The sequence below is a fragment of the Astyanax mexicanus genome, chromosome 16 (genome assembly GCF_023375975.1).
Source record: "Astyanax mexicanus isolate ESR-SI-001 chromosome 16, AstMex3_surface, whole genome shotgun sequence".
NCBI lineage: Eukaryota > Metazoa > Chordata > Actinopteri > Characiformes > Acestrorhamphidae > Astyanax > Astyanax mexicanus.
In genome coordinates this window covers 32023128-32039161 of record NC_064423.1, presented here as the reverse complement: position 1 = coordinate 32039161, position 16034 = coordinate 32023128, and the positions used below count along the sequence as shown (strand labels likewise).

The window sequence follows — 16034 nt, the reverse complement described above, 5'->3', positions numbered from 1 at the left end:
CAAGCTAACACACACTGAGTGGAGAAAGACTAAACAAAGGAATTAACAGAATTGAACATATCAATTTAATGGTTGGGAAACTGTAAACTGCAGGCTGGTTGGCTGCAAGGCTTAAAGCTAACCATACACAGTGCTGACTGAACACTATGACAACCCAAAGAACACAGCATCACTATATGGCAGGACTTAAGGATGATTACAAAAAGTCCTTGTTACAAAGGTAAAGGCTAAGCTAGGCTAGGGTATGCTATGCAATGTCATCATAGGCCAATGAAATCAATGAGAGCTAGATAATGTGCATATTTCATCCAGAGGTGAATTAATACAGTGTGGTAAATAGGTCTGTAAAACTAGATTTTTACTTTTCAAACAAAGTTACATGATAATTTATTAGGGATTTATTAGAAGAAACTTTCACACAGACAGGTCCAAGCCAGTAAGACGAGGTGCTAACTGTTTTGCAATTTCTTTATTATTTATACATCAAATGATATATTAAATCTCAAAATACTGGAAGGTGGTTACCCGGTGCAGCGCTTTAGCTTGTTTGAGTCACAGTACATTAGTCTTTGTTCTGTATAAATTATTAGTTATTCTCGCCTATTTTTCTGAACGACGATTTTTTTTCCTGGTTTTGGTCAAATAAGTGATATAATATTTGATGATTCTGTGTTCTTTATAATTTATACATCGAGTGACACCTTAAAATACTGAGCAATGCTTTATATTGCATCGTATTGTGTGTATGTGTGTACAATGGAAAAAGTGAATTTAATATTAGGCCCTTTATCAAAAGACCATTTATCAATTTTTTCCAATCACGTCATTACAAGCTCTTTGGGCAAACAAGTCAGCAGTGTTCTCCGGGCCCCAATGCAGCCCCTCATATCTGCGCATCTGATGCACATGCATCACTGGATTAAAATCAATAGGTAATTTCTTAGCTAGAAAAGGTCTGGCCTGGTCGCCCCTATTTCCTCTAGAGCAGGTGCAGACTCATCACAGGCTCTGGGCTCGAGAACGGAGGGGTGAGGATTATTCATTTCCAACCACACCATCCTACTGCCATCCCTACCGAGAGCCCAGATGCCTCTCACAGCCTCCAGAGACACAGCCGCCCACTAGAGAGAACGAGCGAGAGAGAGCGAGAGAGAGAGAAGAGAGAGAGAGAGAAACAGAGCATGCAGCGTCCCCTTGGCTGTTGTCAGCCCAGTCCCATTTGCATACACATAAAAGTGGGAGAATTATGGATGCAGGCTGAATGGAAAACCATCTCGCCGTCTCCCCCTATCCGCCTCACCCACAAGACAGCACGCCACGAGCTGTAAATACGTAGGCCGACAACACCAGCCCGCCGCGCACCTGCCATCCTTTGATCTCATCATCCTGTCAGCAGATCTGGCCTGCAAAAGGTGATGCTGCTGTTGTTTCTGAGCGCAGAGATGCATGACACTCCCGAGGAGGTCACAAATACAGCTAGAAACCCAACATGGAAAACTATATATCTGCTCCACCTCCTACTCTCCTTCCCTACACCTGTAGAGGATATATCAGGGATAAAATACTACACGGTGCGAGACCTCAGGGAGACGTGATGTGTATCTGTGTGTGAGACAACAAGAGGTGGCATGATATGATTTATTTTTTTCTAATACTGTAACTTTTATATACAGTATATACATTTTTAGCTGTTTATTATGACAGATCTATTTTGTTTTTTAGACAAAGCTTTAAAATTGTATGTTTTTTTAAAGTTGAAACCATTTCAAAGGTTTAAAATACAGTACACAATTTTACAATTATTTTTGGAACCAGAAAGCTCTGCAGTGGGGCTTACTTAGTGTTATGCATATGAAACTGGAAAGTAATTCATTTAACATGTTTGCAACCCTTAAATCTACAGTTCTCAAACTGGGGGCTGCAATGGGGGAGGGAGGGTCGCCAAAACTAGTCAAAAAGAAAACAAAAAACATCTCTGACATCTCTGAGCCCCAAACTCTCCATCTCAATCCAATCATCTATTCTATTATGTATTAACATCATCTATTCATCTTCAGGAGGCCTTAAATGGTGCTGTGTGTGTCCTGGTCCCGGTGGGTCCCTCATGTTGGAGCTTTTCTCCAGGGACGCCAGCCAGTCTCAGACAACGTGAAATCTGATTAGGTGTAATCGAGTTAAAAACTCAAAAGAGCTGCTGGCTGCCATGAAAAGCGCTCAGCAGGTCACAGCTTCTTCTGGGTATTCTTTATTTTAGTTAAAGCAGGGAAAGTGGGGTTAGTACTGGCAGATCACTGTCATATCCATAAACCTGAGGGCTTCCGAATCTCTTTCAGTAAGGATATTACCAACACTGGGGGTCTGCTCATATATTTATGTTCATGTTCCTTTCATTATTTTCTAAAAAAAAAAAAAATTTAGAACTATGAAGGTGAACTTGTTTTAACGGACTATCCTCATTGGCTAAGGATATGCAAACAGTTTATACAGCTTTGTCATAGGCTCTATTATCTTTACTGTCCAGCATTAAAGGCTTTCTGCTAGACTGTGCTGCATTTTGACTGAATGTCTGATTGCTGTAAGGATGTGACTGCATTCAGTGATATGATTCAGTGATTCAGTGAGTCTGGATGTTGAATGATACTGGATGGAGCACCATCATTCCAGAGAACTGTTTCTTCCACTGCTCCACAGCTCAATCTGTAGACCATGCCTAGTATTAAGCATTAGTGGTGCAAATAGGTTCATGTTCATTAGAGACACACCAAATATTCCACAACCAAAAATATTTAGCCATAACTGCCAGACAAATAAAAAGACTAATTAATGTAACTCAACAATTTTGTAATTAATTTGAGTCATATTTGTGCGTCTGGTAGGACGCTAAAAGCAAGACAAATGTGCATGTATGCTATTTGATGTATTTTAAAACACAAATGGTAAAATAAATGTAAATGGTAAAAGTGGAAGTGAAAGCATATAATTTTTTAGTTTTTTGTTTCTGCCAAGCGTATTAGTTTCAGAGCATCCATAAAATTTATCATCATATTAATCTGCTCCGGGGAGTCCTAATCTATTGGTGACACTTCTCTACAGGGAGTAGGTATAGTATATATATATATATATATATATATATATATATATATATATATATATATATATATATATTTATTAGGGGTGTGCCATATAGTATTGTGCGCGATAATATCGCCAACATTGTTAAATATCATGTACAATATTATACCCTGAAATATGGTGCCATATCGCCCACCACTAATTATCACATTAGGGTATGACTTTTTTGCTTATTTTCGCAAAAGAAAAATTCACACTGTTCTGATTTCCCATTATATATCTACTAGAGACAGATTACATCAGTCCAGTATCATTTATGTTACTTTAATCCTGGATATATGGAGATATTTGGAGTGCATTATTAGTATTATTAGTACCATGACATTCTGGATCATTGACTTCTGTTACAAATTAATGTTACTGATTAATTTCTTGTATTTTTTTTTAAATCTCAGTTAAGGGTGTGCCATATCATATCGCGTGCAATAAGAAAATTTTATATTCATTTTGGTGCAGTAGTGTATTCTTGAAATATTTTTTTAAAATTCAGCATATCATTATATCGCCAAGAGTATCGTTATCGCAAAAATACCATAAAATATTGTGATCTTATTTTAGGGCCATATCGCCCACCCCTAGCCCTAAAATAATATTACGATATTTCATGGTATTTTCGCAATAACGATAACTAATGTCATGGTACTAATAATGCGTTCTACATATCTCCATATATCCAGGATTAAAGTAAAATAAATGATACAGGACAAATATAATCTGTCTCTAGTATATATATAATGGGAAATAAGAACAGTGTGAATTTTTCTTTTGCTAAAAACAGCATAAAAGTAGTACGCTGATGTGATAATTGGGGGTGGGTGATATGGCACAATATTTTAGGGTGTAATAGCGCTCACGATTTCGAAAAATATTGGCAGTATTATTGCGTACGATACAATATGGCACACCCCTAATATATATTTGTATATATATATATATATATATATATATATATATATATATATACACATGTGTGTGTGTGTGTGTGTGTGTGTGTGTGTGTTTGTGTGCATTTGTCACATGTGTCAGCAAATGTGCAACTTCAGACTGGAAATGCTGTAAACACACACAAACTGTAGTTTTTTAACTGTGCGGATGTTCATTATATGGACAAAAAGTATAGGGATACCTGCTCATTGCCTGTTCATCTTGCTTTTTTGTAGTATCTAACACGGAACGGAGCGCTGCTGTGAGAATTTGATTACATTCTGCGTCCATCTGTTTCAGCTACGGGTGCAACTTAGCGGAAGTAGTTCAATGCATTCACTAGAAGTGGTACCCTGAAATATTTGGTAATACAGTGTAGAGACATATATATTTTAGCTTATTAGGAGTAAACTTCAGTCTGCGGAGGCATGTCTGGGGTTCCACAGTAAACACACACAAACACACACACACAAACTGCTGCTTATTAGATGTGTGGATGTTCACGAGAGGATCATATGTATTGGGACACCTGCTCATTTAATTAAAAAAAAAACTGTAAGGATTATAATGCATTTAGCTTTAAGAGAGTTCTATTCTATTGTCATTTTTTTAATACAGAATAAACAAGTTGTGTATGCGTGTGCATTTGCACATCTGTGTCAGCAATAGGTGCAAATTAGCTTAAGAAGTTGAACGCAATAACAAGAAGGAGTGAGCTCAAATATTTGGCAAAACATTGTAGAGATATATTTTAGTCTATTAGCTGTAAACACCAGTCTGTCTTATTTACTGTGGTAAATAAACGCACACCCACACCCACACACAGACAATTATAAAGTAATAATAACCTTTAACTGTAAATTAACTGTACATTATAAATTACTGGCTGTGTCGATGTTCCGATATGGACAAAAGTATTGGAACACCTGCTCATTGACTATTTTGAAACATATTGCATTTAGCATTAAGATTCTATTCACCATTTGCAATTTTTCTCTACGGAATTAACAAACTTGTGTATGTATGTGCATTTGCACACCTTAATTGAAACAACTAAAAGTGGCGATAACAAATACTTGGACAAAGTGTAGAAATATAAAAATATACATATATATGTTTTAGCCTATTAGCTGTAAACACCAATCTGTAAGGCATGTCTGGAGCTCCACAGTAAACACAGTAAACACACACACACACACACACACACTCACACACACACACAAACACACACTGACAATTAAGTCACACTAAGCTTTATCTATAAATTATGCATTACTGGCTGTGTGGATGTTCACGATATGGACATGATATGGACGTATTGGATCACCTGCTCATTGTTCCAATAAAAAAACATATATATTGGCAATTAGTCCTATTTTGCTGGTAATATTTTTCTACACGGTATAAACAAGATGCATATGTAGGTGCATTTGCACAACTGTGTCAGCAAGGGGTGCAACTTAGCTAAACATACATAGTAATAGGACATAGTGTAGAAATATATAGAAATAATATATTTTGGCTAATTAGCTGTAAACTCCAGACTGTGGAGGCTCGTCTATATGGAATTAACAAGCTGTGTATGTATGTGCATTTGCACATCTGTGTCAGCAATGGTTGCAACTTAGCTTAAGAAGCTTAATGTAATAAATAGAAGGGGTGTTTACAAAATAATATATTTTAGCTTATTAGCTGTAAACACCAGACTGTGAAGGCTCGTCTGGAGCTCCACAGTAAATAAACACACACACACACACACACACACACACACACACACACACACACACACACTGACAATTGTTAAGTAACACTAAGCTTGTACTGTAAATTACTGGCTGTGTGGATGTTCACGATATGGACAAAATATTGGAACACCTGCTCCCTGACTTTATTTTGGAACATTACTGTGAATATTTTATTGCATTTAGCGTTAAGTGGATCCTATTCTATTGCCAATATTTTTCTATACAGAATAAACAAGCTGTCTATGTATGTGCATTTGCACATCTGTGTCAGCAATGGAGTGCAACTTAGCTAAACGTATTTTAGCTTATTAGCTGTAAACACCAGACTGTGGAGACTGGTCTTGGGCTCCACAATAAATAAACACACACACACACAAAACAAAATATTAAGTCACACTTAGCTTTAACTATAAATTACTGGCTGTGTGGAGGTTCATGATATAGACAAAAGTATTGAAACACCTGCTCACAGGGAATGATTACTACTAGATTTTGGAACATCGCTGTGAGAATTGTATTGCATTCAGCATAAAGAGAGTCGTATTCTAAAGGCAATATTTTTCTTTACGGTATAAACAAGATGTGTATATATGTGCATTTGCACATCTGTGTCAGCAAGGGGTGCAACTTAGCTAAACATACATAGTTATAGTAATAGGACATATACTACAGAAATATATCGAAATAATATATTTTGGCTAATTAGCTGTGAACTCCAGACTGTGGAGGCTCGTCTGGAGCTTCACAGTAAATAAACACACACACACACACACACACACACACTCACACAATTATTAAGTCACACTAAGCTTTAACTGTAAATTAACTGTAGATTATAAATGACTGGCTGTGTGGATGTTCACAATATGGACAAAAGTATTGGAACACCTGACCACTGCTGTGAGGATTTTATTGCATACAGCGTTAAGAGAGTCCTATACAGTTGGCAATATATTTCTGCACGGTATAAACAAGATGTGTATATATGTGCATTTGCACATCTGTGTCAGCAAGGGGTGCAACTTAGCTAAACATACATAGAAATAGTAATAGGTCATAGTGTAGAAATATATCGAAATAATATATTTTGGCTAATTAGCTGTAAACTCCAGAATGTGGAGGCTCGTCTGGAGCTTCACTGTAAATAAACACACACACACAAGCACACACACACTCACACACACACACACACACAGACAACCTGAGCGTGCTGCTGCTCTTAGCTAGCTAATTGTTTACCCGCTTCCAGCCAGCGGCGCTCACCTTCCTCCCAGAGCCGTATTTCGACGCGCTCCAGCGGGCTCTGCTCTTGCCGCCGGGCCGCCGCGCCTCCTCCTCCTCCTCCTCGTCTCCCAGCAGCCCCGCGGATGCTGAGTCCGAGTCCTCGCCCTCCTCCAGCTCCTCTCCCTCCTCCGCCGCCGTCGCCGTCTTCAGCCTCTTCGGCGCTCTCTCGTACTCCCCCTCCGCGTACTCCTCCACCAGCGACATGCTCGGGCCGATGCAGCGGCGCTCAAGGGCCGGTTAACGGGCTGAACGGTGGACGCGAGACGACTCTGCGCGCTGCGGTTCGGAGCGGGAAGGCGCGAGCAGCATGTGCCTCCTCGTGAGAAGAGAGAGCGGGTGAGCGAGCGTGTGGTCCCGCGGCCGTGTGCGCATTGACGGAGCAGCGCGAGCTTCAGCACCAACGACGCGCGCGCGCCCTCTCCCGCCCCTCTACCTTCATGTGCGCTTATTTTAGCGCTCGGCTCTTTTGAACCGATTCCTGATTTGAACCTGCCTGAAGGATTAAACCACCTCAAATAACATATAAAAATACTGTAAATTACAGCTCATTTAAACATTTATATTAAATAACAAAATATACATTTCCTGAAGGGATGATTTCATAAAGTCCCCTCTAAAATATTGGTACAGTGAGGCCAGTCCCTTTATTTCTGCTGTAGACTGAAAGCATTTGGGTTTGACATTAAAATATTAATATGAAACAAAAGATTACCATTTCATATTATACATATACATATGGTAAATTACAGCTTATTTAAACATTTATATAAAATAATTACATATGCATTTTCAGGGCTGGTAGTAAAGAAAGATATTTAATATAGAGAAGATTGATTCGACATTAATGTTATAAAGTCTCTTTATTTCTGCTGTTGACTAAAAACATTTGGGTTTGACATCAACATTTTAGCTGTTATTTTCAGATATTAGTCTTTGGGTAATACTTTAAATAACATAAATACAGTGAATTACAGCTTATTTTATATTAAAAGCCATGTGTGCATTTCCTGAAGAAAACACCAGTGCTGGTAAAGCAAAAATAAAAAACAGTGAAATAAAAAAGGAAAAAAAGCTCAAATATAGTAGATATTAAAGGTGGATTGAAAGTTGGATTTAATGTTAATACAATGTTAGGATTTTATACAGCCCACTTCCAAAGTATTGGAACAGTGAGGCCAACCCTTCATTTCTGTAGTCGGGTTGACATTAAAAGATGAGACAAAATGTAAAAAAATACAGCTTTTATTTCCAGATATTTACATCTGGTGTATGTGTATAGTGTAGAAAGTGACGTAAAATAATTTAAATTATTAATAATACAGTTTTGATAGGTTTAACATTCATTTTCACTGGAAATCTGGAGCTGTGTTTCCCCACCCACTAACAGATGGTTCCAGTATTTATAAAAAACTATATTAATCAGAAAATGACACAGAAACCTAACCTCAATAACTATATATAATCTCTCCAATTTCACCTTTATTACAGCTGACATTCCTTTTTAGGAGGCACACTGATTTGCTGTTAAGTGAGATGATCTCAAATAAAATCAAATGTACTGTGGTTCTGTACTAAATTACAGACATGCATCACTATATACAGGTAACAGACAGATAACAGCACATATCTATTCAGAACCTGATTTATTCAGAACTTATTGGGTATGTAAGATTCTGTATATATATATGCTATCTGGCGTGGGTGCCCTGGATAAATTGCACATTCCCAATCACAGAACTGAAAAACTTGTTATGCTGACTCTCACAGCCTCAAATAATTACACATAGCCTGAGAGGAAGCCCTAGGCTCTACAACGCACTGCATTCTTGGATCTCCCATATCTTTCAGGCAATTGCATCATTTGGTGTTGATGCCAAAACTTAGAAATCACACTTTACTTAAAGATGCAGGGATATTTGTTTATGTTTATTATTATAGTTGATATTATTTTTACTCTTAGTCATATCCAAGTCATCTCAAACACATTTCACAATGCGAGGATTTGGCAGCAGCTGTGTCAGTTTATTTTGATCAAATGTTTTTTTTCTTCTGTTTTATTTTCTCAGTGAGAGCTTCGTGATCTGCTCCACAACTTTTCTGACCTAAAACAATGCTGAGTGTTTGTACTGGTGCCTTTTTCATTCCATTCTCAAATTTTGTTTTGCAAATTTAATTCAAAAACACTCAAATATCATAAAAAAAACATTTTTTAAACTAGAACAAGGTAGACACATTAGAAAATCTACTGTATACTACCCTATACCCCAAAACTAACATATACACCCTATACTATATACTATGACCTCTATATTTTACTATACTCCCTAAACAATACTATAGTCTCTCTACTACATTATACTTCCTTCTATGCCTCTATATCCACTATACCTTATATTTCCGTTTACTTCCTATACAACCCTATACTACCTTTGCTCCATAAAATACCTCAACCTCTCTATACTACAATATACTCCATATACTACCCTATGCTTAACCTATACTCCCACCACTATCCTATACAACCCGATAGTCCTTATACTACACTATATACTTTATACTATCTTATACTATCTTATACTCCCAATGCTACCCCATACTCCACTTACTACTTTATGGTTCTGTATACTACACTATAACACCCTTTATTACCCTATAGTCCCGATACTATCCACAATGCCCTGTACTAATCTATAGTCTCTTCACTTTATAAGGACTCTATACTACCCGATTCTATCATATAGTCCCTACACTCTCTATACTACCCTATACTATCCTATAGTCCCTATACTCTCTTTACTACCCTATACTATCCTATAGTCCCTATATTCTCTTTACTACCCTATACTATTCTATAGTCCCTACACTCTTTATACTACCCTATACTATCCTAAAGTCCCTACACTCTTTACACTACCCTATACTATTCTATCGTCCCTACAATCTCTATACTACCCTATACTATCCTACAGTCCCTATACTCTCTTTACTACCCTATACTATCCTATAGTCCCTATATTCTCTTTACTACCCTATACTATCCTATAGTCCCTACACTCTTTACACTACCCTATACTATTCTATCGTCCCTACAATCTCTATACTACCCTATACTATCCTATAGTCCCTATACTCTCTATACTACCCTATACTATCCTATAGTCCCTATACTCTCTATACTACCCTATAGTATCCTATAGTCCCTACACTCTCTACACTACCCTATACTATCCTATAGCCCCTACACTCTCTATACTACCCTATACTATTCTATAGTCCCTATACTCTCTATACTACCCTATACTATTCTATAGTCCCTATACTCTCTATACTACCCTATACTATCCTATAGTCCCTACACTCTTTATACTACCCTATACTATCCTATAGTCCCTATACTCTCTATACTACCCTATACTATTCTATTGTCCTTATACTCTCTATACTTGTTTATATTATCTTATAGTCCCTATACTCTCTATACTACCCTATACTATCCTATAGTCCCTACACTCCCCTGTACTCTACACAAGTGTTTAGCTTTTATAAAGCAGTATAGAACTTAATAGTTGGTACAGTTGGCCGGTGGCGGGAGATGTCTGGCTTTTGGATAGTCAGATCAGATGTTATATGGACATTATCGGGGTGTCATAAAGATTTCAGTCCTTCAGTCCTATTAGGTGGGCCACTGCTCATCCAGCCTGGCAATAGCTATTTGAAAAAGACTGTTAACACTGTAAAGATGGTTCTGTAAAAAGTGAATCAAGGGGGTTTTTGACAAAATTTAAAACATTAAGTCTTATTGATTTAACGGTTTCTACCAGACCTTGCATGGTTAGTAGCCGTTCAGTTCCCTCTGTACCTTTTGAAAAACTTTAGATCTCCATTTTTGGAATCTGTAGATTTTTCCCTTTTCTTTCATAGTTTTTCTCCCCTATTCCAGTGGATTCATTTAATCAAACCTTCTCAGAAATATATCTTGAAAAATTAATAACATCTAGGGATATTATTCATTTATCAATCATAAGGCTTATTATCCAGTAGCTACTATTAATTATTCAGTAATTGCTATGAAGCTAATATGTAATTTATGAGTGAGTGAAAAAGTGAAGCTTCATTCAAGTCTTTACTTTGAAAAAACAAACGTTGAGATACGCTTATGATGTATTGGCGTGGTGTCAGAAACTGGGAAATATCGCTTTTTTGTACCTTATGTTGATTGCATTAAAGAACCAGTTTATAAGTGAACCTTTACCTTTTTTGTGTGTTTAATCTCAGCTTTAATAATGCCTAACTGACTAATATTAATTCATTTTATTGTTTCATGTTTTGCATAAGTTTGTGTCATAAATTAATGACATTACTCTGATATACTACATTCTGCATATCAATATTCTCAATCAAAAGATGTTCTGACAAGCACCTGAACAGAGTGAAGTTGTATTTAATTGTCAGTCCTGTCGCTGTCTGTCTGCCTGTCTCGAGCTCTAGTTCTCACTTAAAAGGCTGCATTGCCTATAATGCACCAGTCTCTGTGATGCTTCGGCGTTCTGACTCACCTGACTTTTTTTGCTATTTCCTGTCTCCCTTTGTATAAATAACCCTCTGTTTTTGTTCCCCTTTGCCAAATATTGACCCTACACCCCCAGCTCTTCTACTCTGTGTTTCTTTTATTACTTTGCTATGTTGTTTCCGACTTGTTTTGTTATTTGGACTACTCTTTTCCCTTTTGCCTTTCTGTCTCTGTTTTGATCACCTGTGAATGACCTTTTTTAGCCTGTCCTCTCTGGTTTGTTGTATCTTGCTGCTCTATTTGGATTTTTACCATGCCTATCCCATTTGCAAACTTTATATTAGGTATCTAGGTATCTGAACATGTCTACATATGGTATATACAACCATTTCTGATGAGCACTTAAACAGAGCATTAGTTTAAAAGTAGCATGAAAAACAACTAAAAAATAAGAACCTCTTTTATCCCTTTCCTAGCCAACACACACTCCAGTAAAAAACAATTAAAGAGCTTCATGTAGGCCTGAAGGAGCTGAATTTGGTGTGCTAGATGTGGGGAAGCAATCAGCTATGCAAGACCCCAGGCCTGGGCTGGCCTCACAGGGCCTGAGCTTAACACCCTTCATCATACCTCTCGATGTGTTCACACACAGGATATCCTCTGGCGTCATACACTCTTCAGCATTTCTCTGTCCATTTTAGTCATCTCCTTAAATAGCTGTCAAAACAACTCTAAGGAAAATCGACCCTGAGACTCAAACTTGCTTCAGCTGAGCTCTTCCAGTCTTCATTTATTCAGCGAGTTCTCAGGCCGTGTAGATTTGTTTGCTCGCTCCAGTCAAAGTGTGAACTTTTGTACAGAAGTGGTAGCTTCTGGTTTTCCTCTTCTCTAAACACGGTGAACTCTGAGCTCTCGGCTGAAGCACAAAGCAGCAGGTATCTGTGAATACCGGAGAGGAGCAGACCTGGATGCAACATTTGTTTCTTTTTCTTCCGCAAACCTTCCTTTCCTACCTTTGTTTGCCCAGTGAACCCTTTCTATATATCTTTTTTGCTGATCTTGTGGACTCAAATCGCTTAATAAGCAGAAATAAAAACTGTAACATCCTTACTTGGACCTTTTTAGTGACCTCTTTTTATATATATATATATATATATATATATATATATATATATATATATATATATATATATATATATATAGGCATTACAATTAAAATACATTTTATAACCCATTAGCAATACTATATATATGCATTCTATACATTCAAATAGTGCAAAGACAAAAAAAACTTTCATATTCATAAGGTTTTAAATTAATATTTGGTGGAATAACCCTGTTTTTCTTTTTGCCACAGTTTTCATGCATCTTGGCATGTTCTCCTCCACCAGTCTTACACACTGCTTTTGGTTACTTTCCGCCACTCCTGGTGCAAAAATTCAAGCAGTTCAGCTTGGTTTGATGGCTTGTGATCATCCATCTTCCTCCAGAGGTTTTTCATTTGGTGAAATCAATACTCATACTTTTTTAAACATTTCTCATTTTCTTGCAAATAAATGCTCTAAATGACATTATTTTATAATTTGGGAGAAATGTTGTCTGTAGTTTATAGAATAAAACAACAATGTACATTTTACTCAAACATATAAATAGCAAAATCAGAGAAACTGATTCAGAAACTGAAGTGGTCTTCTATTTTTTCCAGAGCTGTATATTTGGGGATGAGGTTATTTCTTGTTATATAGTATGAAAAAACAAAAAACGTGAAGCGTGTTGTGTGTCCCCCGCTACGCCCGTGCCTCTCCCTTTTGCCTCTCGAGGTGTCTGAATCTGAATGATTAACTCTGAAAACTTTGTTTTACGAAACTTCAATCAAAATTACGGATTATAAAGAAAATTTGTTGAAATATGAAATCATATTTGCCTATATTATTTTTTCCCCTCCCTCGGAAGGGCAATATCAGCCAAGGACAGCAAAAGGGCAGTTGCCCAAGCACATTGGGCCATAGCGTCTGCACGTCACTGGTGTGAGGTTTTTCTATAGGCATAAAAGCCCCCGAAGGTTCCCTGCTGCTACAGAGACTGTCTGACTGCAGAAATGTCCACAGAATATGACTACAAAAAGCCTCATGTCATCACTCTTCAGAAGCTTCAGAAAGAGATATGATCACCAGCCACTTTATCTGATACAGTTACTTTCAGAACACAGCAGCCCATGTCTGTGGACAAAGTCAGAAGCTTGTTTTAGCAAAGACACATGAAAGCAGCTTTAATATATAAACGAAAGATAAAAAGATCTAAGGCAGTGAAGTCTAGACTACATTATGACACACTATGCATAATACAGTGAGCAGAGTTATTACTGAGCTCTGGTGTGTCAGGAGATGGGAATGGAACAAATTAGGTAAGGTCTTAGCTTTTCTGTGTTATTTATCTGATGGTAAACACCATTAGGTCAACTCTAATTGCTGTCCATTTTATTGGAAACACTTAGTTAGGTATAGGTAGAGATTGTGGTTCAACTGTTTCTGAACAACTAGTCAACCCTTCTTTTTCCATCCACTATTAGTCACCACAGGACCTGTATTGACCAGAGTTGGGATTTTCCTCTCAGTTAGCTCGAGGGTGGTGGTCCAATACCCAAAAATAATTTAAATAAATGGTTGGGAATATAGGTGTACTGTGAAGAATGTATCCAAATTGCAGTGCTATTCAGAAGTAAAAATAGGCAACTTTTCTTCAGACACTATATCAAGGGTCGGCAATTAAGTTTGGCCATGGGCCAGATATTTTCCAATCCATTACGTGGCCACAAAAAAAACCTGTTTTGGAAAATGAAGTGTAATGGGATGTAGTGCTACAGACTAGTAGCTCTTCAGCCCAGAAGGTTGTTTAACCTAATTGCAGAACAGTTGATCTCAAAGCAGGTAAACCCAAGAAGAAAGAAAAAAAATAAATAAATAAACACACCGCTCCTCACGCAGGATAGAACCCGTGTCATCAGGGTCACGGTAAAATATGCAATCGCTGCCCTAACTAGTGAATTGGTACAGGGCCAAAAAAAATGCCCTTATAGGGATATAGGAAGCCCAAGAAAACCCATAAACGGGTGGAAACTAAAGTTACGTCCGATCGCGATAGAGAGACAGGGGAGGAATGTAAACAAAAGCTCACCAAAAAAGCATTTTATTATTATTTTTTTTCATTATTGTTTTTATAGTTCAAACAACCTCACGTGCCAGATATTTCATGCTTGTCGCCTATTGCCGACCCCTGATCTAAGTGATAAGGCATCTTCAAAGCAATGCTCAAGAGAACATATTTGCTTTTCACAATTGACATTTCACATCCTAACTGGGTTATTTATTTACTTCACACTTAACTATGGTGTCGTATGTGTTTAAAAGTCAGCTGTTGGCTGAGGTTTAATGTGGTAAAGTAAAGTTACACGCAGTAGAAAAAAAACCCAGAGGTGCGCTGAGGCAAAGTGTCAGTCAGAGAGGGATAGACGACGTTCGCTTATGCAGCCCTCGGTTCAGAAACAATTCATTATAAATGGCCGCTGTTGACCTAGTTTCTATAGGAACACATTTGCTCTCGCAGCCCTAGAGAGCCTTCTCCCATCCCAGGACTCCCACCATCCTGCACGCTGCTCTGAGTTCTACATCTCTGGAAAAGAGAGAGAGGGGGGGGGGAGGGGGTAGACAGCTACGCTAAGATGTGCCTCTGCTGAATAGTGCTGGTATCGAATCGTCCGATACCAGGGCCGTTATCGTCAATACCAATACAGAGACAGAGACTTTTATATCACTAAACAAAAGCACTTAATGTGTATTCTAGCGATTTATAAAAAAAATATATATATATATAAAATGAATATTATTCATATTACCTTAATGTTTAGAGATTATCGGTACAAAAAAATTTTGTCTGAAAATGGCAAAAAAATTGAATGTGTTTGGCTCAATGAGTAACAATACAGAATAATTTATTGATAATATTAAGTGATTTAGTGATTTAGTCATATTTAAAATACCGACTAGATAAGGAGCATCTCTCACCATCTTTAAGAAGAGCATTTACTCTCTTAACACCTCTAACAAATTAATTACTTCTAACCTCATTTCCTTCTTTCCTCCTTTATTCCATTATTTCCCTTTTAGGCCCTGTCTAAAAATGCTTTTACCTTGAACTTCTATTACTTTATGTACATCATCATTGGACAAAAGCATCTGCCAAATGTAGTGTACTGTAATATTTGTGGGGACTTTGTGGGGACATTACATTTTTCAGTGTTCAAAAATATTTTTAAGTGGTAGTTTTGTAATTGTTTTATTTTAAATTGTTGAATTGTTTTTTCTCATTTTACAACAGTAAAACATTTTTGAATTTGGAATTTGATCAAAGGTTTTGGCCCCCCAAAAAAGTAATTGCAGTGT

General features: G+C 37.3%; 1 protein-coding gene across 2 annotated transcripts in view; it reads right to left on the bottom strand.

Moving 5' to 3' along the window:
* Positions 1–7479, bottom strand: part of LOC103037955 (heterogeneous nuclear ribonucleoprotein L-like) — a 108771-nt gene extending 101292 nt beyond the window's left edge. The window contains exon 1 of one of the 2 annotated variants that reach the window (XM_049465527.1): positions 7041–7479. In XM_049465527.1, the coding sequence (XP_049321484.1) occupies positions 7041–7289 (249 nt within the window). In that variant the 5' untranslated portion in view covers positions 7290–7479. The remainder of the gene's footprint in view (positions 1–7040) is intronic. The other variant, XM_049465528.1, reaches the window with a different exon arrangement.
* Between the last annotated feature and the right edge of the window lie 8555 nt (positions 7480–16034).